Raw genomic sequence first — 26,687 nt, forward strand, 5'->3', positions numbered from 1 at the left:
TACCTGACCTGAAGCCCATTAGCACGGAGCTAGGCACAGACAAAATACAAGCTACCAACCAATCATGCATTTTTAACTGGTTCTCTCCTGTTTTTCTGCTAAGCTCACAAATTTGTTAAGCAAGACTTTCTGCTAAGCATCTGCAATCGGCACCTGCAGCAGCTGGGCCCAATTTCACGGGGCTGCTAAGCACAAAAATTTGCTCAGCACAAAAAGTCTGGCTTATAAAAGCATGTTACCATACCAGCCAAAACTCCACGTGATGTATATTGCTCGTGATTAGTATTCTGCTGTTGTTTGCTTAGCATGAAAATCACATGGAGTTTTGGCTGGTAACCTGCTTTTATAAGCCAGACTCTTTTTGTGCTAAGCAAATTTTTGTGCTTAGCAGCATCGTGAAATTGGCCCCTATCTTCTACCCACCTGTGGTTGGTCCGTCCTCCTCCTCTGGTTGTCTCGCTTCTCCTTGAAGAGCTCGTCCAGGTATTTACTCTTCTTCCAGCCTTCAAAGACCGTCTGGCCGTGGTGGTAGCCGATGTCGCACAGGTCTTGGTACTTGTGGAAGTGCATGGTCTTGTATCTGGGTTGGAAAAAAGAATTAGAGAAAGAAAAGTTAGACAGTCAAGTAAGAATTAACATCCATTCTTGGTCATGCTTTATCATGCCGTAGGAACTGAAGTAGTTGACGGTATGTTGGAAGTGCTGGCTGGGAAAAGACTAACAAAGTTCACTGAAGGAGAACTCACAACTTGGAGCATTTGAAATATTCAACAAAGAGTCTTGCCTGTTTTAAATTTGGTGTATGCACTGTTCTCACTGGGAATGGCCTACGGGACAATGCATGCTTCGCAATTGCAATGGTTTCCTATATTTAAAACAGCAAGTTCACGCTGGAAACATGCTGGGCACCATTCTTGTTCCAAATTGAAATGCATTTGAAAAAAGGGGTTTTCAGACAATATCTGTATGCCAAACAAAATCCTTTTTGTATAAAATAATTGTTCACATTAGCTGGGTTTTTTTCAACAAGCCCCAATAACAATTTGTGTGATGTTTGCTTTTGGCAAAATTGGTTCCACCTTCAGCCATAATGTGCACGCAACTGTCAAAAGTTGCAAACCATGCAAAATATGCGGACTGCCCGTTTGATTTTTCGATACATTCCGACTGTTTTATGGGCCCGAGAGTCCCTACCTGTTGATGGGTGGTCTGATGTACTGGCAGTAGCTACTATTCTTGACCTCCTCTAGTTGCTTCATGCAGGACACGTAGGCCAGGCGGCTCTGGATCTCACTCATGTCCAACACCTGCAAGACCCACAAACACAGTACAACAAACACAGTGACTCAAGCAGGATTCGAACCTGTGATCTCCGGAAAACCGTACTGGTGCTCTCCCAACTGAGCTATCCAATCCCTTTTCTTGACAGTCTCCAAGTAAGTCAGTGGTCAGAGGCTCATAGTGAGTAGGGTGCTCTTGAGGCTTAGAAGGAGGATTAGAACTAAGCCGTATGCCGACACATTTGTCCCTTCAGCTGTTCAGATTTTTAATGAGCAGTTGGAACGATGATTACTATTATACAATTGCAGACCAACACAGGATTTTAATTGTACCCACATAGAATGTTTACATGCTTTTTAAGGTTCTGTGCAGTATTTTATCTTTACTGAATTTTAATAACATATTTTTATATCTTTCTTCTTAGTGAAGTACATGTATTGTGTTTTTTGTGTAATATTTATTTGTAATTTTTAACGTTTTTTTCATTAACTTGTTTAATGTAAAAGGCCAATGGAATTTCCCGTCACGGATAATAAAGACAAATTGAATTGAATTGAATTGTAGGTTCCAATTTAGCAGGTATCTTTGTCAAATGTTTCAATGAATGAAAGTAATATTAGTGGACTATTCCTGTCGGTTAATGCAATAGGTGGCCAAATCCGTAACAGCGGTCACTTACCCTAACATGGCTGGCCCAGGGGTTCCAGCGTTTCCATAGCAGCCACCACCCTGAGAGGTCGTCGCCGTAGTTGGTCAGCTGTGTGTTGTCCTCGCTGCCGACGTCCACTGCGATGACCGTCTGAGCTCCCATGGATCGCATGACGTCGGCTGCACCAAACAGTGTCATACAATAGAAAAGAAAACAGGACAAGAAAATGATATTTTGCAATGACTCTGCAGTGCTAACGGGCTGTGTGCGCAAACAAGAGAGGGCGCTTTTGACCAATTTCGAGAGCGCTGTGGACGGGACACACCACCTGCGCGTGCACACAAGTGTGTATTTGCCTGCAATCGGGGACCCCTATATATTGTCCCTCTTTTGTTTGTACTTTAACTTTTTAGGAAGACCTCCCATATGTTTTGTACACGATCGGAAATTGGGGACCTTCGGGATTTGGGACCCTATTGTTAATGTTTTCTATTGTTCAAAGTCCCCCATTGAATGCAGAAACAACCTCGTTCACCACAGAGGCACGGTGTAAGCACGACTAATTTTATTCTGAAGGTGCAGAAAGCCATAGAATCTCAGATTAAGCATGAGGCGTCGTTGGCAATTCGTTTGAATATCTCTCCCAGTGGTCTCCCCCCCCAAACTCTCCTTGTCTTGCTGTTGAGGGAGTCCTTGTGCACAGAGACCACACTAACTCAATTTTTTTTACTGTTAAATGCAAATGATCTTTACACACTAAAAAATTTCATATAACTACAATGCAATATATCAGCTTTTGAAAGGGTCCCTCTGTTTCGAGAGTAAACTAAAAGTCTCCACGTATTCGGGGCATGCCTCATAGGTACTCTCTTCTACTATTAGGTTCTCCCTATGGGTTCTGTGCGCCAACAAAAGAGGGCGTGTTTTTTTTTACCACTTTTGAGAGCCCCTTGGACGGGACACCGCATGTGCATACTGTTCTGGTTCGCACGCGAAGTACTCACAACTTATTTATCCTAAATGTGCACAAAGCTAAGCCGTAGCATCTCTGTGCATGAGCGTCAGGCATTGTCGGCGCGCGAATACGCTCGAATTTAACTTGCGATGGTCTCCCAGACTAATCCCCGTACCCAAGAACTTTGGATCATTCGAAATACGCAGTGGATGGGCCGGGAACCAGTCTAGGTCTCCCCCAACTCTCCTTTTCTGGCCGTTGAATGGGTACTTGTACACGGAGCCCATAGACATTGCAAACAAACTACCAGTTTCGTGGCGAGTCCATCACAAGTCCATCACAAATCCGGTCACAAGTCAACTCATAAATCCTGTCACAAGTAACTGGGGTTGAACAATAAGAAAGAGTTCCTTCGTCACAGCTCACTTGAATAGCTTGTGACTTGAGCAAGGATTGACTGACTTGCGATGGACTTGAAATGGACTCCACTGCAACACTGCACGCTACTATTTCGTACACACCTGGTACATTGTTGACGTATCCTCCGTCTAACAACAGATGTCCGTCTTTAGGGTCGCAGAGCGGAGGGAGGTAACCGGAGAGGGTCATACTGGCCCTGGTATACCTCCAAACAGAACCTGTCATGTTCACAGAAATAACAGATCATTTACATCATTGAAATATTCTGTGGATAACGAAGCCACAGCTTCAAACAGCGCACCTAAAAATAACAAGAACCCAGGAGGGGGTTGACCCTGACCAACAATGGCGACAGATTACTAGTGCAATTCTCGTCCGTAATTTGGTGGTATCTTAAATATGAACGCAGGAGGGATTCGAACACTACCCCTCTCTAGTGTTTCAATGCTACTTATGGACTATTCTCTTGGTAGAGTTGGTTATGTGGATTGTGTTACCAACATGGAGCAAGTTCGGTGCGAGGAATTTGATACGCTATAGTTTGGCTTACATAACTCGAACGCAGGATGGTTGGGCTACTCTAGTCGAATAATTTGGGACCAAGCCACAGGGCACGGTTGCATCACTGGTTACCAATAGCCCTGCGCATCATTAAGCATAGCAGGGAGCCAGTGCCAAGTATTGTGTTGACATATTCACCAGCGTTTGACTAGACGCATTCGCCACCGCCAACAGCATGCAGACATAAGATACACCATGACTCAACAACTGGTGGACTTGTGGCCCTTGCCTGATCTTGCTCTTAGTCAAAGTAGACGACCCCAAAATCCCCCAGCCGGGTGGGTTTTGAACCCTCCCCCACTTAAATGGCTTACTGTCACTACGTACAATAAAATCTTCAAACCCTGACCAACTTGAGAGTCTTACCACTCGTATGGACTCTCATCTTAGAGTCAGTGATGTCGGTTGAGATGTTGAAGTAGGGGATCCACAAGTCCTCAATCAGCTTGTCCTGGAAGGCATCCCGTATGCTCTTGTTGAAAGCCCGGCCTGAGTGGTCAGAAGAGAGTAGGTCAATTTTAAGTATAAATGGCGCATCCCCAAATAAATAATAAAAAAAATATTTATGGAGATATATGATTAAGGTTGATGTATTCTTTGACTTGGTTGCTTTGCTTTCATATATATTGTCGTGTCCGTGCAACAAGGTCGTATCTCCTAAAATGGGCCATACGCGAAACGCGAGTTTCAGAATGTCAAAAGGTCGTATCTCACTTAAAATAACCTGGATGTACACACAAAGTCAATGGATGTCAAGATACGACCTTGTTGCATGGAGCGTATTTGCGCAAAGATACAACTTTGTTGCAGAATGGAGTTACGACCTTGTTGCACTGATGCGACGATATTACGTGATCGTTTTGTAACAAACTCAAGTCTGTGTGAGAATTGCTTCCCAGTTCCAACAATCTTACCAGAAAATTTCTTTTAGAGGTTTTTCTTCCTTTAACCTTTTACAAGATTTTTTTTATGACTATTGAGATCTTAGACAAAATGTATGTTGGAGTCCCGGGTTTGAATACTGACAGGAACCGGGGATCAATTGAAGTCCAAACTTTCTTCTAGTTTTGGACTCATATCTACTTCAAGCCTACTTTTCTGTAAATGCCTACGATCTGGACCTAAACTCAACTTCAACATTAACAGGTTCATAATTAGTTTGTCAAAGACTGAAGTCATTAAAATAGTTCTTCTGTACAATTATTCCTCTAAGAGCGATGGCGTAAATGAACAATTTCCAGGAGAAATTTTTTTGTAGAAATACATGTGAAATATAATTAGTATCTTAGAACTTGAAAAAAAAAACCACATTAAAATGATAATCCAAAAAACAGTAGTCCGGATGAAATTTTGGGAGACGTTTATTTGTGTATCGCTCCCAATCTTGTTTGTTTTAACCATCAAGCAATCTTACCCGTAAACATAGCAGTGAATGGGTACGTCAGATCGGTGATCTTGGGCCACAGCGTGCCCATGTCCTTGCACCACTTGAACGCTCGGCTGGCGACACCCTCCACTTTGCCTTCCTCACAATAGAGGGCGCCAGTGAAGGCTCCGATGCTGGTCCCGCCCACCACGTCGATGGGGATGCCGGCTTCTTCCATGGCTTGCATGATGCCTACTTGAGACATACCTCTGCAGAGAGGAAAAAAAAGGGAAAAGAGCTAAAAAAATCTTGTGCACAGCCACCATACTTGAGGAAAGTTAAAAACAGTGATTTTGTTAATACTTTACAGCTTATAGCCCTTTTAATGAAGATCAAAACAACTCATTCTTCCCTCGGATCAATGGGCCCAAATGATTTTCAAAAGACCAGCAGCTATATTTTTAACAGCTATTTCAAGCAAAATAATCATCTCACAGGTACTAAATTTACTTCCGGGTAGAGAAGCAATGAGTGAGCAAGTGAATTGCCCAGGGCACACAAACCACTACCTCCCCCTCCCCCTCTCCCTCCCCAAACCCTTGGCTGGATTCGAACCCACAACCTGCAGAACTACCCACAGATCCTGAATATGATGCTCCAGACGAGCCACAGCACTCCACTTTAAGGAGAATATCAATTCCAATTAAAATAAAGTTTCCATCCCCTACTAGAAAGAAACCCACTCCTGTCATACGTTACCCCATCACCTTTTTGGGAAAACCACATCCAATCTTACCTTTCCTCATCCCTGTAGCGAAAACCACTCCCACCATACCTTGTCTCATCCAATTTTGGCAGAAGCCCCTCCCATTTTACATTGCCCAGCCCACTTTGAGTAAACCAATTCCCCCATACACTTGCCCCGCCTTTTTTAATGACCAAACCCAATCCAAGTTTACCTTGCTCCACCCCCTCCAAGGACGAGCCCAAACGAGGTTCCCGTCAGGAACCTCGCTAGCCGGGAGAAGTCTGAGGTGCGGATGGGAGCCTTCTCAAACAACCTCTCGTAGGTCTCTCGGATTTTAGCCGGCGAGCGCTTGCTGAACATCCTCTTTGGGCAGCGGATGTGGTGGTGGGAGACACACCAGCCCCGGGCGTTCAGCCACTCGGCGGTGCGCTCGGGAGGCGCGTAGACGCCGTCCTTCTCCTTGTGGAGGAGGATGAGCTCTTTCTGGGCACGGACCGCGGAGCTCTCAATCTGCTTCTCGATGTTGCCGACCTGGGTTGGGTCATGGTCGGCAATGCCAACTATCAAGATGCAGTCAGCCTGTGGAGTTGCAAAAAGGTGACGTTTTGATATCATTCTACCAAAGTGTGAGGTCTCAATTCAACTTTGATGAAGTTGTTTATCAAGTCATAATCATGTCATCACAAGTAAACCACATGTCAATCAAGTTAAAGTCATCCAGTCTCAGGTCAAATTATCATTTGACCTGTGATAGGCTCAATTACAACTCCAAAATTTAAATGGAGTTTTCTTCATCTTACTTCAGTAGCGATTGAGGAAGCAATTTGAAATTTGAAAAAAATAAGACTAGTCTTGCATATGACATATTAAGGAGGGTGGAACATGACATGGTCTGGTGCCATGGCCACATATGGTGATGTATACAAGAAATACACAGAAATCAAACTAGGTACCAGATGCTTCAAATGACATTCTCACTTAAGTAGTAGCAAAGCATGGTTCTGAGTTAAGTAAAGCTTGCGCGATGCCCCTGGCGATCTGCCAGTTTGTATACATGTACATGTACAAGCAGTTATTAAGGACAATTTTCAGTGACGGCCTTGATTGTCCACCCGGCAGGTACCAGTTCTCACTTAAATGGGGAGTTTGGGTTAAATGGAGAGTTTGGGTGAGACACAGGACTAACATATGTTAGCGTCATTAGTGATACTGAGCTGAGCTCTCCAGAGACCTCGTTAATATCCATATTGGAAAGGATTTGTTTGACATCGGCCTTCTCTCCACAGACCACCTTTCAAGTAAAACTTGTGCAATCCCCCTGGCAATCTGCCAGTTTGTATACATGTACAGGTACAGGCAGTTATTAAGGACAGTTTTCAGTGACGGCCTTGATTGTCCACCCGGCAGGTACCAGTTCTCAGTTGAATGGGGAGTTTGAATTGAATGGAGAGTTTGGGTGAGACACCGGACTAACATATGTTAGCGTCATTAGTGATACTGAGCTGAGCTCTCCAGAGACCTCGTAAATATCCATATTGGAAAGGATTTGTTTGACATCGGCCTGCTCTCCACAGACCACCTTTCAAGTTTGGCTGCGATTGGTGACTGAACTTAACAGTGAAATGCAACACACACACGGACACACAGAAGGAATACGCGATCGCAATATCCCCTGTCTAACTTGAAAGCCAGGGGATAAAAATGTTTTTCAACACCAGCCGAGTACAGTAATTTCAGACTTTAAGCCTACCTGTCTGATGCATCGTTGCGTCCACGTGGTCATGCGTTTGTCAGCTTGATACAGGACGATACGATGTAAATCCTCCTGTTGGCCCAGCCAGTCTGTCAGCCGGTACTCATGCATGCTATCCAGGGCTGAGCCCCCGAGGGTTTGGAGGATGTGCTCCTTGGTCAGTCGAAGGACGGAACCTGGCCAGAATGGAAAATACACTTCTTGTACTTGTTGTTATCGTGGGTTTCAACAATCGTTCGTCTTCAAAACTTATCAGACGTTTACAGTTTTACACTGTGCAAAGTGATTTACTCTCAAAGAACACAGACCATTATCATGTTGCGGACATCTTGATTTTCTTCCCATGCAAATCAACGTAACCAAAGCGAGGCTGGAAGGAAAAAAAGTCTGGTTCTTTTTTTTTGTACAAAAAACCATTATCATTCAGTACTGTTATTGGATTCATGGAACAAGACTGAAACAGTGGAAGCATGCTAAAGGTTTATACCTTTAGCATGCTTCCACTGTTTCAGTCTTGTTCCAAGAATCCAATAACAGTACTGGAGATTTATTTTATTTATTATTAAATGGTTGTATGAAGAATTAGAAAAGTTGAGTCTCGGAACCATACTTTTGACTTGAGATATATTTACTTCACAAGATATCTGCAAAATTCTCCAGATTTTTGTTTTCCAAAATCCTCGGTGCAAAGTTTCGGAGCACATAAAGCTCAATTTTTACATTTTAGAGCTGTCAATTTATTTATGGAACATACTGAAAGGCTCTTCAATTCTGCACAAGGGATTCGTAAGCAACGATCTACACATTTTATTTATTAATTCAAGATTTTAAAAACATGGCTGACTGAACAAGATTTATTAGTGTATTTATTAGCACAGGAACTATATTCTTACATACCAATTTCTGAAGTTTTCTTATAGTAAGTTAAGATCCAAAAAAAATTAATTTTGTCAGAATATCAATTTCACCTGAGAAGGCGTTGGATGATGTTCTTGATCAACCAACCAACCAACCAACCAGTTGTGGTAGAATTTTTCCAGAAATTAAAAGGAAAGAATACAGACTACAAAATGTCTCACCAATTGCGTTGAGTGAATGCATGAGCTCCAGTGTGAAGTTGGAGACAGGGACGTCATCTGAGATGGCCACAATGGCCACAGTGGACAGGTTCTCAACGGGGGCTGACGCATGCATGTCTGGGAAATAAAGGTCAAAGGTCAAAGGTTAGATGTTATATGTCAGAAAACCGGTCAACGTGTCAAAATATCTTGAATGCTGAACAACCAACTGTTTTAATGTTTGCTGTACTCTTGGCTTACAATTTATATTACTGGCTTTAGAGTAAAATGCAAAACATAATGTTTTTTATTAAAGTGCTTTTTTTGTGAGAAAACAGCAGTCATTCACATTGCCCTCCAGTGATCAAAGATGCATTCCCAATGCTATTTTCGACCTTCAACTCAAAAAAATTGACTTGTTTTTTTTTTTCAATTGCTATTTTTCTAGCGATATAAAGTTATTCACTTTTGGGTGAGCCATCGAATGAAAAAAATCCAACGACATTTAGTTCTTAAATTATTGGCTGACAGACGTGGGGCTGCAAATCAGATTAAGTAGTTTTTCTTAAAAACAAAACATACACATTGACAACTTTTTCAGGAGAAAACAATTCATTTTTTGAAGAGCACAGTGTTTGCAACTTTCAGAGTGCATTTTCTGGAAAAAAACTCTTTTTTTTAAAAACCAAACATGAGGTAAGGACATTAAATTTCAACCTCTTACCTGAGATTGCATGTGACCCGACCTTCTCCTGGACCTGACCCAGTAACCTTTGACCCAGGATCTCAATCAGTCTGGAGACGGTCTGTGGGTACTTGCGCTTGATCAGATCCAGCATGCCCGATGGCAGCTTGGCAAGCTCTGTGTCTCTGATGACAGCATATAATTTACAAAACAAATATGAATTTTTGTACTGCAAACAAATAAGTTCGTAAGAATGCTGAGGACATTTAAGGGGCAATTTAGAATTGAATCATAAGCTCGCATTAAAGTTTATTTGGATACCAGAAACCAATTTCATTTTAATAAATCAGTTCACATCCGATGAAGTGTGTACACACAAAGGTTTTGCAGTATTCGGAACGGATAATGAATGCGACCTGCTCGCAGCGAGCAAGGCCAGAAATATTAGGGTGTGCTACCCGTAGATGACGGCCTGAACCCGTCCGGCATCGAGGTTCATGAAAAACAATCCCACGCCTGGGTCCGGTCACTGTCAAAATAATCCTGACGCGAACTGGTTAGACAAAAACGAGGATATTCCAGATATATTTCAATTATGCCTCTGAAACTAAAAAAAAATACTTTCCTCTTTCTTTTCATGACTTAAAAGCAAAATGGAAGTATTGAAGTTTGCAGTGTACTAGGATATTTTATGGTACAAAAGACTTTTTTGAAAAAGAAAACCAGATTTATGGACTAAATTGGGGCCAGATCGACAGGATGCACACCCTGTGAAACACTGTAATTAGCTAAAATACGTATCACAAACCAAAACAAAAATACAATATACTGGCAAAAAGTCCAGTATTACATAATGCTTCACACTTGTTCTTCACTGTATTTTCTTGTCTTTGATTAGGAAAGTAAATTGCTACCCTAACATTTTTGCATGGTAGCTCTGTAAAACTCCTACATATTCTCAAGATATATAGAGATTGGTCAAAGTTTCCCAACTGACTAGTCATGTTCAAGTTGCAGCACTGAATTCTTGATTTGTATAACACAGAGACCAAAGCCAGTACTGTGAAGCCACAAGGTTGCTCATGTGAAAGGAGGCTTGATACCAGACTACCCACTGACCTGATGGCATGGACGGTAGTACTCCGGTCAGTCCTGGTCAGTACTTCCACCACGCCGACGATCTCACCGCGGCCGTGCTCACCCATGAGTTCCTTCTTGCCGCAGGGGAGTGTTAGGACAGACCGAAGGCGGCCATTCAGGACAATGTAGACGCAGTCCGACTTCTCCCCTTGCCTAGGGGTTTCAAATGGAAGATGAATTAAACACGCAGTATTGTTAGGAATTAGCAAAAAAATTCACAGGGGAGAGGTGATAATTAATGGTTTAGTAAAAATACTTTCTTGAGTATACGCACTTGATTGGCCAGATACCTTTTGTCACTATTACACGTCTACCATTCTCCTAACATTTTTTTTCTAATTCAAAGCTCACAATTTTGATTGAACTCGACCTTGTGTTAGGCAACCCTGGTAAGGCAAACAATATGATTTATAAAATCCACTTTTTTTTTTAAAGATGGGCCTTCAAAAGGATTTTATTGAATATTCTTAACTTTTAAGCTGAGGTTTTATCGCTGGTGGTGTTTGAAGACAATTGTGACAACGATTCTTGAAATTGCATTTTCTGACGAAAGAGGTTTTAGGGTCATTGTGTTTAAATGGTGATGTTCTTTGATATTATTTTTTCATCTAAAATTACCTTATGAAATTGGCTTGCTGGTCATTGTTATGTTTGGTGCAACATATTTTTTTATATATGAATATAATTTTTGGGCTTTGGTTTTCCGCTTTTTTTGACTGACCCTGTATCATTTTGGAAAGCTGTCAGATTTTGAAAGCTACAAGCTTTTGCTGAAGCTGGCTGTCTGCAACCACTATGTAAAGTGGTTTTCAACTGATGACCGGTTTGACTTTCAATGTTTCCTCACCTGTAAACTGCCTTCCCAGCTTCCAGACCCATCCAGTCCAGCGCAAAATCCGTCTGGCGGACAAACGGCGAGAGTTTCTTGACCACGTATTGACCGATGCGCAGCACTACCTGAGGGCATAGCCTCATAATACTGGCAAGGAGGAAAACAGGATCAAATTTTTCATTGGTTACTCAGGCGAGATAATAAAATGAAAAATTTGCAACACAAATTAACACCAAAAACTAAATAAGGAGTGGCTGCAGTGGTGGCGTTTTGAAGGCGCATGAATGCAGACACACGATGCTTGCGTGTAAATTACCAGCAGAATGGGCGTGTGTGTAACACTGCATAACATTACGTCAGTGATGTTATCCTGAATGACATCAGGTCATTGAAATTCCTAACTGGCTTATTGTTCAGAATCTATTTTATGGAAAAAATAAAACTAGAAATCAAAATTTCGCTCTTAATACGCTCTTGTTTCTTTGCATCTCTGAAATACCAGTCTGAAACAGGTGCGACACTCACCAACGAGAACTCAAATCGAGCCTTGTGCTGATGAGTATCGCTTCCACACTCACCTGTAAAAGCTAGTCTTACTGATGGCGACCACGAAGCAGTCCTGTCTAGCACGGACCGTGAAGAAGGATGGTTCCCCAGTCAATACGGCCAGCTCACCCACAAACTCCCCCGGCCGGGCTACAAAGATGACCTGCTCCTCGTCCGTGTCCACAATGGTCTGGATCATGGCCAGACTGCCGGTCACTACAAACAAGAGACTGGCTTCCTGTGGGATGAACAGAGAGACTTGTAACACTTGAAGGAAACGGCAAACAAGATACCCTAACCCCTAGTCCTGGTTCATTAGCAGTGCAATGTTTCAGCACGCACCGATTATTGGACTGTGCAGTGTTTCACGAAAGCAGCTGCCTTTAATTAACACACACACGCCGACAGGTCCCAAAGGACGTCTTGGGAATTTCATATTTCTGCTCGGGAAATTCCAAGAAAAACATTTAATGTTTAAGGTTTTTTATTATATTTTAAATGTTATTTCAACTATTTTGGCATCTTTACACATATTTTTACTTTTACCATTTGTTAATGTACAGATTTCAAGCACACACACTGGAATTTGTATCCTTGTGGAGTCCAATTTCTTTGTTCTCGTGTATTAAAATTTTGAGTTTGAAAATCTAGTTTCAAAATGCTCCTATTTTAACCAGAATAAATTTCCTGGGCTGAAAATCAGACTTAATATCCCTTACATAACATACTCCAATTTGCCACGGATCTACAAACCTTGGAAATTTGTGAGTAAAATCCATATATCTATTTCGTGATAACCTTGTGGAGACGTATTCACCTATAGAAATTGCCCTGTGGAGACGTACACAATCTTTAGTTCCTAATTATACACGTCTCCACAGGGTACTGTGTATCAGATGACAGATTTTTAAACACACATTTTTTTTTTACATAGATAAACTGTTGCCTGCGAGAATAGGATATATCCTAATTTATATCCTTTTGGGGAAGGAGGGGTTAACTTGGGCTGATAAAAAAACCCACATATTGTGCTGAATATTTGGTACCACGCATTCTGCTTATGAATCAATTTTTTTTTCAATAGGTCTGACCCAGAAACTGGGTAGAAACTGTTCATGTGCACGTGTACTGTACATGTACTGTACATGTACGGCACGTGACTAGCTAGGCGGCAATGATCGGTCTTTGTGTCTGGTTTCGCGCAGCAGTGTGGCCCAATTCACATCACTGCACAAACTGCATGGCATGGGTCCCGACTATGAAAGGTCATCACCCACGCGTAACGTTCTCATCGACTTTTCCAAGAGGAGTCAAATTATTCATTGTTGCTCCGGATTAGGCTGTATTTTGTTGGCATTTGTGACATTGAGAAATATTGGTGCCTAACAATACTGTATATAACAATGAGAGGTTTCTTTGCTCTATTTTTCTGCACTATGCTGGCTGGCTTTTCTGCAAAAGGAGAGTTGGTGATTCCAAAATGGGGAACTAGTGGAACCATACGTGCTCACATTAACGATACCGCAACACTGACCTGTGTGCACACCGGCGAAAATTCTGCCGTGACAACACTGCATTGGAACACACCGCCAACAAATGAGATCGAGTTCAGCGAAAAGCAAACTGTGAGTGGCATAAAGCGTACTTTAAAGTACACCTTGCAAGAGCCAGCCGAACAGCTTTTTACTTGTTCAGCTGAAGGGCCACACGGTGTTGAGGAAGAAAATGCCACGTGCAAAGTTGTCATCTGCCCAAGAGAGATTTTGGAGTGTACCCGGATAACCAAATCGACGACTGAAGTTGGCCTGTACGACTTCTCATGTGTGTTTGCTACCGTTTGCTATGCGACATTAAGATGCATGGCTGATGGTGTTTTCATTTCGAAATTCGGAATGGAAAGGCTGGGGAGCCTGTATCGGAGCAATTACACAGGCATCGATTTAAATGGAGCTACACAAGTACTGTGCCAACTCTTCCATCCTGACATAGACCCCACACTCCGAACCAAAACTGTGCTCCATGTAGATGAAGCAACTGAAGCTCCGCCTCAATCCCCAACCACACTGCCCAACTCAACATCTTTGATGCCATCTGCCAGTCCAGAGGGGGAAAGTCAGCTCAACAAATCTACTACAGATCTACCAACATCAACGGCAAAAGCACCAACCTGTCCAACAGAGAAACCTGGGCTATACATCTTACTTGGTACGCTCATTGGAATTGGCATAACAATTGCAATTCTGGCAATTCTTTACAAGATGAACTTTATCACTATCAGTAGGACAAAACCAAATCATCAAGAGACATCACTGCATAATACTGTACCTAGTATCGCTTCAACTGTTTCTGACTGCCAAATTTCCATACACGGAAGCAAACTTGTGATTTCAGAGCAAGAATTCACGCTGTGAATTCGCTAAAATTGAACATGGTTCAACTCTAAAGAATTTGGCAGCAGATGTTTCATGATGTCAAGTTTGCTTCGCCTTCGCGTGGAGTATGAAAAAACCAAAGAAGACGAAGAAAAGAAACATATCTTCCTGTGTTTGTCCCGTATACCTTTCTGTGTTCATCCTCTTTAGTATTTTTGAGGTTTTTGGTTTCAAAAGATTTGTGGTGCATGCCTTTGAGAGGAATCCTTCATTTTCACAAAGTGCTTTTTTGATTATATTTGAACTAAAGAATTCAAATGAACAACAAAACAAAGTGAATTATTAATCAAATATTTAAGTAATTGTTGTGGGCCTGGAGGTTAGTTTTCGTAAGAAAACCACAAAGGCTATCACATTTTGTGCTATTTTTACGTTGTTTCTTGCCAGAAAAATTGTGTGCTAATTTTATGTCATTTATTGCCAGAAAACTAACAATTTTTGCAAATTACACTGGTCCAAATATGAAATCTATTCAAAGTTCAAAAGCGGAATTAACAATTGAGCCCAATTGTGCTATTTTTATGTTGTTTCTTGCCAGAAAAATTGTGTGCTAATTTCATGTCGTTTATTGCCAGAAAACTAACAATTTTTGCAAATTACACTGGTCCAAATATGAAATCTATTCAAAGTTCAAAAGCGGAATTAACAATTGAGCCCAACAGTGTTCTGGAATGAAATTAATGTATATTTCCATGGAATAGGCTTCATTCACAATTCGGCCATATTAAATTGAAAGCAAGTTAAAATCTTCAATGTTGGAACTTGCGAATACAAATGAGAGCAATGACATAAAATTAATTACAAATTAATGTCAGTCTGCTTTGATGAATAATTTTAAAATTTGTGTTAAACACACCCTAATGGTTTAAGCCACATTAAAAAAAAAAATTAGAAAGTGAGGCTTGGAATGAATAAGTAGTCTGGCACCATCCCGTTCATCAGTTTACAATTTATAAAATACACTCAGGGAACACGGTCCAAAATGGCTTCCTCATGAATATTAAGGTCTATTTGACAGATACAAGTGTTGAAGTAACTGTAGGGTGCTGTGGTCCAATGGTTACAGTGTTCGACTCATGTGCCGTGGTACATGGGTACGAACCCTGATGGGAAACATGGTGTTTGTGTTCTTGGGCAAGACACTTCACTACAATTGCCTCTCTCCATCCAGGAGTATAAATGGGTACCTGAGAAGGTAGCAACCAGATTGCACTGATCTTGAGCTTCCACAGAAAAATGGTCTAATGGCTTGATGAAAAGAGGGTAACAACTGTTAAGCGCTTTGAGACCTTTGGCATAAAGCGCTACATGCACATAAGCACCACTAATTATCTGCATTTTACTGGGTTTTTTTTTTAACACAACATATACCCGCATGCAAAACTTTACGTATGCAAAACTTAATGTAAATTGTTCATAAATATAGGTTTTTGTGTTATTTTTATGACAACAATTCAGATACTTATGGCATATAGTACTTATATAACTTATAGTGTGGCCTTGCAATATACAGCATAGTTTCCATATCGACATAAGAAACACAGAGAGCAACGCAAACAAGACCCCAACTGCAACGCAGACATATGGAAACATTTCATCCACAAATGTCAACGACAACCCAGACAAAACGCAAATTATCCCGGTTCATCTTTGCTGACGGTTCCGTGTACTGTCTGCACAGTCTGAATAAGATTACCGGCGATATGGAAACAAAATTAAGTTCTAATTACCGTGAAAAAGGAACTTCCATTTTGCAGTGCAGTTGAGTCATGCATTAGGACGAATATTTCAATATTACTGTGATCAACGACCCACCACTCAGATGACAGGGATTTATTCAGGCGTTGAATAAAAGACACACTCAAGTGTGCATGAAGCTTTTGGCTTGAAGTGCAACCAGTTATTATTGTAATAATCTGTGCTATAATATTTAAAAAAAAAAAAAAAAAAATTATATTGAATTTTATTGTATTGTTTACCACCTATGCCAGTACATTGTATAAAGATCTTTACTCCTGTACTTTTGTTCTAATTTGGTACTTTAACGGAAAAGGAAATAGTGGCGTGGGCCCAACAAATAAATAATTCATCTAAATGGGGCGAGCAGATTAACACAATTGAAGCGAGCAGTTTAACTTATGCAAATTTGACTGAACAATCGTCAAATTTCAGGGTGACAGAGCAACCAGAATTGACAGCGTGGAATGCTTGGCCCAATATAAATTGGATCGATGAATTTTCGGGTTGTGCCTTTTTCCCTCAGCATCAGAACAGAACAGACCATGACTTTCACGAGTGTGTCAATTAACTGCTGTATTTGGGGACAAACTTATGACTTTTGTGCCAGTGAGTATTGCACAAATCCCATCGCCATTATGAACTTTGACCCCAGTAGAGGCATAGCACCACATCCCGCGCTATCCTTTGTGCATGTACTACACGTACTTCAGTCTGCTGTCCGACGGTTTTGGGGTTTCGCTCTGCGATCTTGACAGTAACTTGGACTTTTGCAGTGCTATATTGCTGCCTGGTCCGGTCTGGAGACGTCGTCCCACATTGGGACTTGAATCCAAGTCACCGGATCCTGAAGTCATTTCATGGGTGTGGCCTGACAAGCATGAACTCATTGAGAATGGCCATGTTAATCACTTAAGGCATGTAACAGGCAAACCCGTTAGAGAAGCCCCCCTTTCCTCCTCCTGCTGCTCATCACCTGGAGTTATCACGGAACACCGAGACACCAAACAAGAACGGAACTAACATTTTATAGGAAAGGGGGCTCCTCTAACGGGTTTGCTTTTAGTGCTGCTTGCCCCGCCAACTGTTATCATTTGAAACATACCAGTAACCGAAAGTATTTATTTATTTCGTTGCACCTGCATTTCTTAATACATTGTGTTGTTTGTTTAAATATAATTATGTGTTCATATATTCAATGTGGAAACTTTTTTGTCCTTATTCATGTCCGCTTTGTTTTGGTTCCTTTTCTGGGGAGTACAATTTATGTTCGGGACTGGACTTACTCTTTGGCTTAGGGGATCGTAACACGAGGCCTATTCAATGGAGAAAAAGTGAGGGAGGTGACATTGAAATACCACACCAAACAGTACAAAACCAAACAAAACCAACCAAATCAGTAAATAAAACAACATTCATCTGGATTTATTTCAGTCCACATTCCCACACTTTTAAATTCCCGAAATTACATATATGCGATATTATATTAGTGTAGAATCAATCCTTTCAAAGATGACACTTCGATGTCGCGTTATAGAGCAAGGATTTATACTACATATGCGTACCTCTACTGTCCCTTTTACAACATAAGATACAGGGTTTTTTTTGGCGAAAAACAAGGCTTCCAGACTCCATGTCGTACAGGCATCGCGCAGTCTTGAGAAAATGATCCTATGTGATATGACGCACAGGAGATAACGCAAGCGCTAAATAGGGCGTGCAGTCTTCGAAAGACGCACGCAGCATGCTCCGAGCAGTCCATCAGCGTGTTTTTTCGTATTTTACAAGTCCAGGGTTGGTAAGTGAAGGAATGCACATGCACTCGGCCCATCATCTGTTATGCTTTACTTTGAGAGGAAAGGAGGGGAACCTGTCGTGAGGCTACTTCGGCAAGGTTTTCACAACACAATGGGGAATATCGGCAACAGTTTCTGTATACTTTACCTGATCTCCTTCCCGTATGACCACACTGCCTGCTTGGATGTGAGCGATATTTGCATGCTCGTCCAGAATGCTGCCATCCTGTCACAGAAAAAAAATTTAAAAGCATCAAATTGTGTTATGGCAAAGAACTGTTATTTTACATAAGAACCATGATTTTAAACCAAAATGGCTTTATTTTCCAGGGGGTGTAGGCACCAAACCAGAAACTGCTAATGAATGAAATTAATCTTCACTGGGAGTGAATATTTTATTTGACCTTAAGTTATTAATATTACAGTCATTACGGATTCCAATAAGCCCCTGAGGTTTTCAGAAGAAAAAAAAGAGGAGAAAATAGTTGGTTGCTCCTTACCTCCAGTCCAAGAATCCTGACCAGGTCCTTCCTGGCCATCTCCTGGATCTCCTCATCCGAGTAGACAGTGTTGTCTCCCGAGACGTGCCGCTTCTTGTCTCTGGGGCTCGTGGTGTAACCCTCGGCGATGGTGACCCGTTTCTGGACCTTGGGGCTGGCCGAGGCTAAGCCCTTGACCTCTGAGCCGCTGTCTGTACCCGAGGGTCCTGGAAGGTCGTCTTGGGCAGACTAAGGGGGATGGAAGTTATGAAGATAAACATTGAATTTTCAGAAAATAAAATTTTTAGAAATTAAAACTTCCCTCAGGAATTCAATATCATACCATGACCAATGTTGCATAGTTTTGTTGCTGTTTGCTACCACTGTCTTTGCATTACCTTTCAGGCTGTAATGGCGCCCTCATGAGCTCAGTATCTGTCAAATGACATGAGGGGTAGCAACAATTTGGACACAACATGGTAATTTTTACATACAAAAATGCACATGTATAAAAAGGCTTTAGAAAATACAATTAATATTGCTTGATGGCTCCAAAAAATGCTTAAACTATCTACCATTTAAAAAAAAAAAAAAAATTTGTCCAAAAGCAAACAAATTGCAACTTTTCAAGGAGTTACAGCTTAACCAGTTCGGGCTGGATGACGTGTACACCAGCGAAGGTTTTGGGGTATTCAGAATGGATGAGGGATAAACACGCAGGGAGCAAGGCCAGAAATATTTGTCAGCAACCCGCTTGCAGCAAGCGAGGCCGGAAATATGAGTGTGCTGCCCGAGGGTGATGGCTTCAACCCGCCTGGCTTGAGGTCAAGTGAAAATTAATCCCGCTCCACGTTCCGTTCTTGTCAAAATAATCCCGGCGTGAACTGGTTAAAGAGTACGGTAGATCTGAGCTCACCAAAGGATAACAAAGCCACATGTGACTGTTTCATGCTTATCAAGCGGCACTTACGGTACATCACTGATATAAAACAAAGGAAAAGCAATAAAGAAAAACAAAAATAACAAGCAAGGTGACATGTATACAAGGGTTAGACATTGTACCTCCAGTTGATGGCTACATGCACATTTCACCAAAAATGCATTTTTTTCTGTTAAAAAAATGGTATGTTGGCTTTTAGCAAGGGTAAAACTGAAACTTAACTATGAGAAATTAACAAAAACAACATGAACTAATTAGGGGCTAATTTAATGGAACTGCCCTCATTAAATTCAAAAGAAAACCAGTCACAAGTAATGTGGGTCGTTCTAAAGATTTGAGGTCCATGTTTCCAGTCCCTGTTACATCTGACATTTTATGATTCTGATGCACTCCTTAATGCAGTCGTCCTCCAAGAGTGATTATGAATAGCAAACTACCTACCAAATGAATAAAACAACTGTTTGAAGTCATTCTTAGTGCCACCTGAATGGCAACTTAAAACGTACCAAGGTAACGGGGACAGGGAAAATTTGGACCCTAAATTTAGGGGCTCCGTGCACAAGTACCCCCTCAACGGTAAGGAAGGGAGAGTTAGGGGAGACCACTTGGAGAGACATTTGAACCCATTGCCGATGACGCCTCACACACACGCAGAGATGCTATGGCTTTGTGCACATTCAGATTAGAATCAGTCGTGCATACTTCGCGCTATATCAGCACGAACAAGAACGAAAGTGGTGGAAAAGCTCTTGTGTGCGCAAGGAGCCCATAGAACGACCCAGTTACATTATAGGCCAAGTTCGTGCAAGGACTATAGTTGACCAATGGTTAACTAACGTTTGACCGAACTCTGTCTTGTCGACGGTGGTTGACTACGCTAGTCGACTATTTGGAACCAGCCTACTGGGGTTGGTTGCTTCGCTGGTAACCAATAGCCACGCGCATTCATAACGCTAGCAGAGAGCCAGGATCCAGAAGTTTTGCGATGACATTTTGACCAGCGTTTGACTAGAGACGTTCACACGTTGCTATTAGTGCGCAGGCGTAAGGTACGTCACAAATCAACCACTAGTCGACTAATAGTCCTTGCCCGAACTTGGCCTTAGCTGATAACCTATTTTTGCTCGGCAAATATGTTTAGTTCTAAGCACAATTCTACACTCATCAGCTCCTAGCATGCCTAGCAATTGGCTCTAGTATGGATTGGTCAATCACTACACATGAACTACACAGAGATAAACATGGGCTAGAACAGATGAGAAACTAAATGAAGGATGCATGCTGCTTCGACTACTCGTTGGACTGCAACGTGTTGAATTGTCACCTTGCTGTCTGAGGATGACATCAGGCATCCCTTAGGGGGAAAGAAGACAGCATCGCAGCCAGGGGACGTCAAGAAATCAGGTCCCTGGTCCTCACTGGAGGAGCGGGCTAAGTCAGACCGCTTGCCTGAGCTCTGGTGGTAGAGTTTTTTCCAGGGGAAGGTGGTGTTAACACAGGGAGAATACCTTATTATTATTCAGCGATTGACCGTGATAACACAGGAAAATCTTTAGACTTATTTCCAGTGGGGTACCTTGGTAGAAAAGAGGAAGGAAAATCCTGGAGTGACAGTCTGGGGGAAACCCACACAATCAGGAAGGGACTGAGAAAGCCCAATCCACATATGGGCCCCAGGCGGGAATCGAACACGGGCCACAGCGGTGGAAGGCGAGGAGAGTACCGCTACGCCAACCTGATGACTCATCGACAGTTCACTATGTGGCAAGAAAACAGTTACATGTAGCCTTACGGTGGAACTTTCAACACTGGCATGACTTGTGGAATGTAGTGAGAGTTGGAATCAAAAATCAAGCAGTCAAACAATTGAATGGCTAAAACTGAAACTGCTTTTAATTGCATGACACTCAGGACAAAAACAACACATATGTGATAAGCATAGATTTGTAGCCCTCTTTTTTCATGCGTAAAAGCCATGAATTATTCTGTGCCAAATTCTACAAGACATCAAGCCCAATGTAACAATACGTAACCTATCATGCATCATACACAATACTGTATTGGGCCTGAACAGGAAGAAATTAGGCTCTTAGTGCTCATACCATTTTGTAAGCTTTGTTGTCCTCCAGTCCTTGGACGCGGGCCCGTCCGGCCGCCGCTTGGAAGTCTGAGGCGCTCATGAGAAGCCGTCCCGTGGTGTCCACCTCTAGCGACGTGGGTTTGGGCTTCTTCTGTCCCGACGGCAAATTCAGGCCTGAAGATGTAGAAGATAAATGATCTGTGATAAAGAGGAGGCAATTCTGTGTAACAGCTACAGCACAGAAACCTGCTAAGAACAGAAAGTATTCACTTCACACGCAAACAAACAAAATGATTTTCCAGGCAAAATCCGAGTTGCTCACTTTTTGTGATTACTGGTCTGGCCTTCCACCATAACTGAGACACTCTAAAGCTTGCTCTGGTATTTCACACAATGTATTTAATAACTTGTTCAGCGCTAAACAGAACACACGCATGATGAGCGTTCAGGCATGGAAGCAACTCATTAATGGCTAAACACAACCATCACCCTAATTTCAAAAATCCGATTGGTGTAAAGTGCTTGTGATTGATTCTTATTTTTTTTAAAACTTGGTACCAAAACTTGCTGAGCTACTTTTCCTTGTACGTAGCTTAACAAAACTGAGCCCCGTTGCTATGGCAATGGATAGCATTATGGATGCTAAAAATGTACAGCGTTTCATTAGCAATGCCTGCACACCAGTTGTACGGCGAAAATGTATTGCTTAGGTTAATTTTTCTCAGCAAAATAACATATCAAGCAAATAAACTTAGTACTTCTCGAACCTTATCTCCTTTTGCTAGGATCCTTTCCAACTCTGGTGATAGTATGAGGCAAATCTGAAAAATGTTCTGACTTTCTGAAACATGCCTTAATACAAAACGAGAAGAACCACACTTTGCAAGGGGCCACTGAAAAAAAAAGTTTTCAAAATTGTGTGCAGGACGGATGTTTTGTCAAAAGGAAAATGTGACGGTGCACGTGGGGAAGAAGGGTGTTGAGTTTCTACAATTGACCAAAAGGGGAAGGTGGGTGTTCATATTTAACTGGTTCACACACAATTCTTTCAGTTACATTTGAAATTCATGCATACCAGTGAAAGTGGGGTTTACCCTAACAACAACAGCAAAGTGCAATAGGCTGGTTCCGAGACAACCTCCATTCTAGCTAGAGTTCACAATAAACAAGAGCGGGAACTAGTCTAGACCAATGCTAACACAAATATCGACTGCTATGACTCGTATAACGACATTTTCTAAACTTGCATAAAAAACACAGCATCTCAAAAACAGGAATTTTTTAAAGGTTATTTCTCAGTCAGGGTGGCTAATTGGAAATAAGGCAGCTATTAAGCACCTGTTGTTCACATTTATACCACGAAAGTTCATATTTTTTTAGTTGAAAGTCGTTAGATACAAATAACAACTTGCACACAGTGCAATATTTAGCAACACACTGCAATCATATTGTACTGTGTTATTTTACCCAAATTGCATACCAAAAAGCAAGAGAATAACGTCCGATCAACTTATTTAGTTAAGAGGAAAGCCAAGACTGAAAGTATACATAAACCAAGGTTTGCCCAGTTTCTGCCCCCCCCCCCCAAAAAAATAAGTTAATCTGATCGCTGATTTCTATGACAACAATGAACAACACACTTTTCATATTTTTAACCAAAGTTAGCTCAGAGGCACATGTGAGTATAAACCACTTGCCCATGAAGCAAAAGGAGGCTCACAGCAATGATCATTGACCAATGACCAATCAGTGAATTTTAAATCCTCCAATCACGTCACTCAAAAGCTAGCCAATGACCAATCACGGCAGCATCCTCATATACCGCAAGCTAGGCTACAACAAATTGAAACCGGGGTGGAACGCTGTCACAACTACACAGTGGCGCACCCAGGATTTGGTTGGGGGGGGGGGCTCAATTTTTTTTTCAAAAAATGGTGCCCAAAATGTTTGGCTGCAGAAAAAAATTGGAGTTTTTTTCGGAGGGCGGACTATTTTGACGTTGGTGGCGCCACTTACACCCCTATTATACTACTCGAAAATAGGCCACATACATATCACCAAGGTAAAATCGTGGGACTAAAAAAAAAAATTACCAAAAAACAAAGCAAACTGCAACTACACAGCAACAGCTCTTGTTTCCCACTGTTTCCACAGACTGACTAATAAGGTGGGAGAGCGTTTGTAACTTTGTTTGAACATAAGGTTGGGGTTCTATATTTGCACACAACTCACTGATAACAGCCAGCGAATGAGATCGCGGTCGGCCTGTGAGAGGGTTGATACGTCCCACGACGCTCGCTTAGGATCAATGAAGATTGGGTTAAGCAAAAAATACACTGAGGAAACCAATGATCTACATATAATAGCAGATACTTACAGGCGCATAGAGCAGTTCAAGGTCAATATACAACATTTGCAAAGATCAAAAAAACAATCCTACCAAATTATTATGAAATACCTTACTGGACTGTTCAAGTGAAATATAGTCTCAAGCATCCTGTGAATTCATGGCACCTGGTGTGCTGTCATTTCCAAGAAAAGTGGAATTTTTGTATCAATTTCCAAAGATGGTCGGTCGACCATCATTGGAAAATAAAGGGACTTTCTTTTCAAATACTGCCCCCAATGTCCCTGATTATGGTGGTATGCCTAACCCCATGTCAAGCATAATCAGTTTACTAGTACAGTACTCATTCTAACAGATTGAAACAAACTCCGGTGTTCGAGTTTGACTGGATGGGGATTGTTAGGGTTAGTGGATCTGTGTATTGTTCTCAATAAACGTTCCAGTAGGCATCCCATGGGCATACACATGGTTACTTCTTTTGACAATGGTAAGCCCTGTATCCCCAACTTAGAATGGTTCCTCATGAAGATGGAGATTTCATATTGGTTTGATTTGTTACATTTAATCACTAAAATTACTAATACGGCCAGAAACCGATAGGATAACGTAAATTAAAGGCTACGGCTAAACATGGCAAAGTTGAAATACTTACTAGAAGCAGTGGAGCTGGACCTGTTTCTGGACTCTTGATCGCTGTCTGATGCACTGGCAGTGCCGGACCGCTCTAACGACAAAAATGAAAACCAAAATGAGAAAAGAATTGTTACAGACAGAATGACATTCCAGTCTTGATGTCCTTCACTTAAATTTCAAGAAAAAGCGGACTAGGTGTAATTGTTCCAGCACCACCATGTGACCAAATCTAAGGGACGTTTTATGTACACGCCAACTTCATGCAACTTCCAAGAACAGGTTACCAGCCAAGGCGTCATGTAATGAAAATTGCTTTTAACTGGTACTCTGCCAAATTTTGCTAAGCAGTGTTTTCTGCTGGGTCGCTCTATAAAATCAGTCCTTGGTTGCAATCACTATTGTTGCTGTCCCCTAACGTGGTGTGGCCCCTAACGTGGCACACTTCAATTTTTTGCCTCCAGTGCCTTGCTAGAGCAAACGATTTACTATAAATTTTACATTATGTGAAATTTCATCAAGCTTTAAACATTCCCCTTAAAAACCTTGAGTTTACTACCTGTTCGAAAGTTAATAGAGAAATTTAACTTTTGCTTGATTTTTTTAGCAATTTTATTTTGATGTCTGCTTAATAGTGAACCCTTTTAAAATGCGATCAAAAATAAGAAAGCATTTTTCTGACAAGCATGCACGATATGTGATTGGAGATAATAATGGTTTGTGAGAATTGGTCAACTTTAAAGAAATTCTTTAATGTTCTCTTGGGAATTTCCCGAGATTGGTCTATGTGCGCCACGTTAGGGAACACTCGGCCGATTTTGTGCTCAATTTCCGGATGCCACTGTGTTTTAAGTTTCGGACTACATCTCATGACACTAAAATCGTTCACGAGGAATCTGCAGAATGCATTATTACAGTAACAGTAACATTATTTAACCGAACGAATTTGAAGCTTTTCAACAAAGAGGTTTGGCAACACTGCATGAGGAAATTCCATACTACAACTTTTGACTTTTGCCCTTTGACCAATGAGCACCTTACCTCTTTTCTCGCTGTCCATATGGGTAACCTTGGTGACAGCCTCCTCACTGGAGTTAGATCCTAGCGAGGCGGTACTGGGTTTCTTAACGGGGCTGCAGGTCCTTCGGTTCAGCACGTGGATGTTCAGATTGGGATCACTGATGTCCCCCTGGAAAAGTATCAGCCAACAAAAAGAGTTCAGACGCTGGAATAAGGCTGAAAATCCATGTGTCCATCATGCGTTACGCAAAGTGCGCACTGCGTGATCCGTAAAAATCAGTTGTTTGGTAAGCAAGGTGCATACGTCCATGTATCTGTATTTGCGCATTGCGTTATCCGTACTGCGTTATCAGTTGAAATTGTATATGCTTCAGGTAGTGATTGAAATGGATGACGCATCCAATACGCATGGGATTTGTTGCCTACAATGTAATGAAATAATAAAGTGGTGGGTAAAAAAAGATAAATATTAATGGATGGCCTAAAAAGGAAGCAGTTTGTATGTGAATGTTATTAAACAAACCAGGGCCTGCCTTGCTTTTAAGTTTTAAACTACCCATTAATGAAACGTTGAATATTCATACCCTGTTTTTTCATTGAGAAGTTAAATTTTGTCAATGTTTATTTCGTAAAAGGTGTAGTTTGCCAAAGCTAATCCAAATTTTATTGGGACTTGATTTTTCCACTCGCAAAACTGCTGCGTATTTGTATTTGAGTTTTGGATACGTAACAGATAAACGCACAACACAATACACAATACGCACAAAGAAAATGGACTTATGGATTTGGGGCCTAAGGCTGTGTCTGATCCTGGTTTCCAGAGCTACGGCTAGGTCTATTGTCAGCTTGTTTTTCATGTAGTCCTAATGGGGGAAGACCTAGCCACTAGCTCTAGACAAGAGATGTGGATGTGGCCCGAGCATTTATTCTGTTTCAATTCGAAAATCTCACATTTGGGGGGAAAGCCATCAGTGGAAATATCCACTCACACTGGTGGATGCAAATTTGAAAATAATTTTTGAATTACAGAAATGTTTTTGCAAAATTTACTTTGAAAAAGAAAATAAAAAATCTGGTTCAATTCTTGGTCAGCTGTATTGTTAATTACAATTTCGTCGTGCCAATGCAACAAGGCCTATCGCCTAAAATGGCATGAACGCAAAACGTGAGTTTTAGAATGTCAAAAGGTCGTATCTCGATTAAAATAACCCGGATGTACACGCAAAGTCAAT

The 26,687-nt window shown here is 41.5% G+C and overlaps 1 protein-coding gene across 3 annotated transcripts in view; it reads right to left on the reverse strand.

Annotated features, from left to right (window-relative positions):
• Positions 1 to 26,687, reverse strand: part of LOC119734389 (patatin-like phospholipase domain-containing protein 7) — a 37,325-nt gene that overhangs the window by 2,622 nt on the left and 8,016 nt on the right. For 2 of the 3 annotated variants that reach the window (XM_038207887.1, XM_038207885.1), the window contains 19 exons: positions 25,477 to 25,624; positions 24,458 to 24,529; positions 23,691 to 23,756; positions 21,481 to 21,632; positions 18,460 to 18,687; positions 18,108 to 18,185; positions 12,027 to 12,232; positions 11,464 to 11,595; positions 10,596 to 10,769; positions 9,516 to 9,661; positions 8,813 to 8,929; positions 7,731 to 7,909; positions 6,192 to 6,559; positions 5,281 to 5,501; positions 4,233 to 4,355; positions 3,407 to 3,523; positions 1,961 to 2,109; positions 1,195 to 1,307; positions 424 to 580 (listed from right to left, as the gene is read on the reverse strand). In XM_038207887.1, coding sequence (XP_038063815.1) covers positions 424 to 580; positions 1,195 to 1,307; positions 1,961 to 2,109; positions 3,407 to 3,523; positions 4,233 to 4,355; positions 5,281 to 5,501; positions 6,192 to 6,559; positions 7,731 to 7,909; positions 8,813 to 8,929; positions 9,516 to 9,661; positions 10,596 to 10,769; positions 11,464 to 11,595; positions 12,027 to 12,232; positions 18,108 to 18,185; positions 18,460 to 18,687; positions 21,481 to 21,632; positions 23,691 to 23,756; positions 24,458 to 24,529; positions 25,477 to 25,624 — 2,946 coding nt within the window. The remainder of the gene's footprint in view (positions 1 to 423; positions 581 to 1,194; positions 1,308 to 1,960; positions 2,110 to 3,406; positions 3,524 to 4,232; positions 4,356 to 5,280; positions 5,502 to 6,191; positions 6,560 to 7,730; positions 7,910 to 8,812; positions 8,930 to 9,515; positions 9,662 to 10,595; positions 10,770 to 11,463; positions 11,596 to 12,026; positions 12,233 to 18,107; positions 18,186 to 18,459; positions 18,688 to 21,480; positions 21,633 to 23,690; positions 23,757 to 24,457; positions 24,530 to 25,476; positions 25,625 to 26,687) is intronic. The other variant, XM_038207886.1, reaches the window with a different exon arrangement.

Source organism: Patiria miniata, unplaced genomic scaffold (genome assembly GCF_015706575.1).
Source record: "Patiria miniata isolate m_02_andy unplaced genomic scaffold, ASM1570657v1 HiC_scaffold_27, whole genome shotgun sequence".
NCBI lineage: Eukaryota > Metazoa > Echinodermata > Asteroidea > Valvatida > Asterinidae > Patiria > Patiria miniata.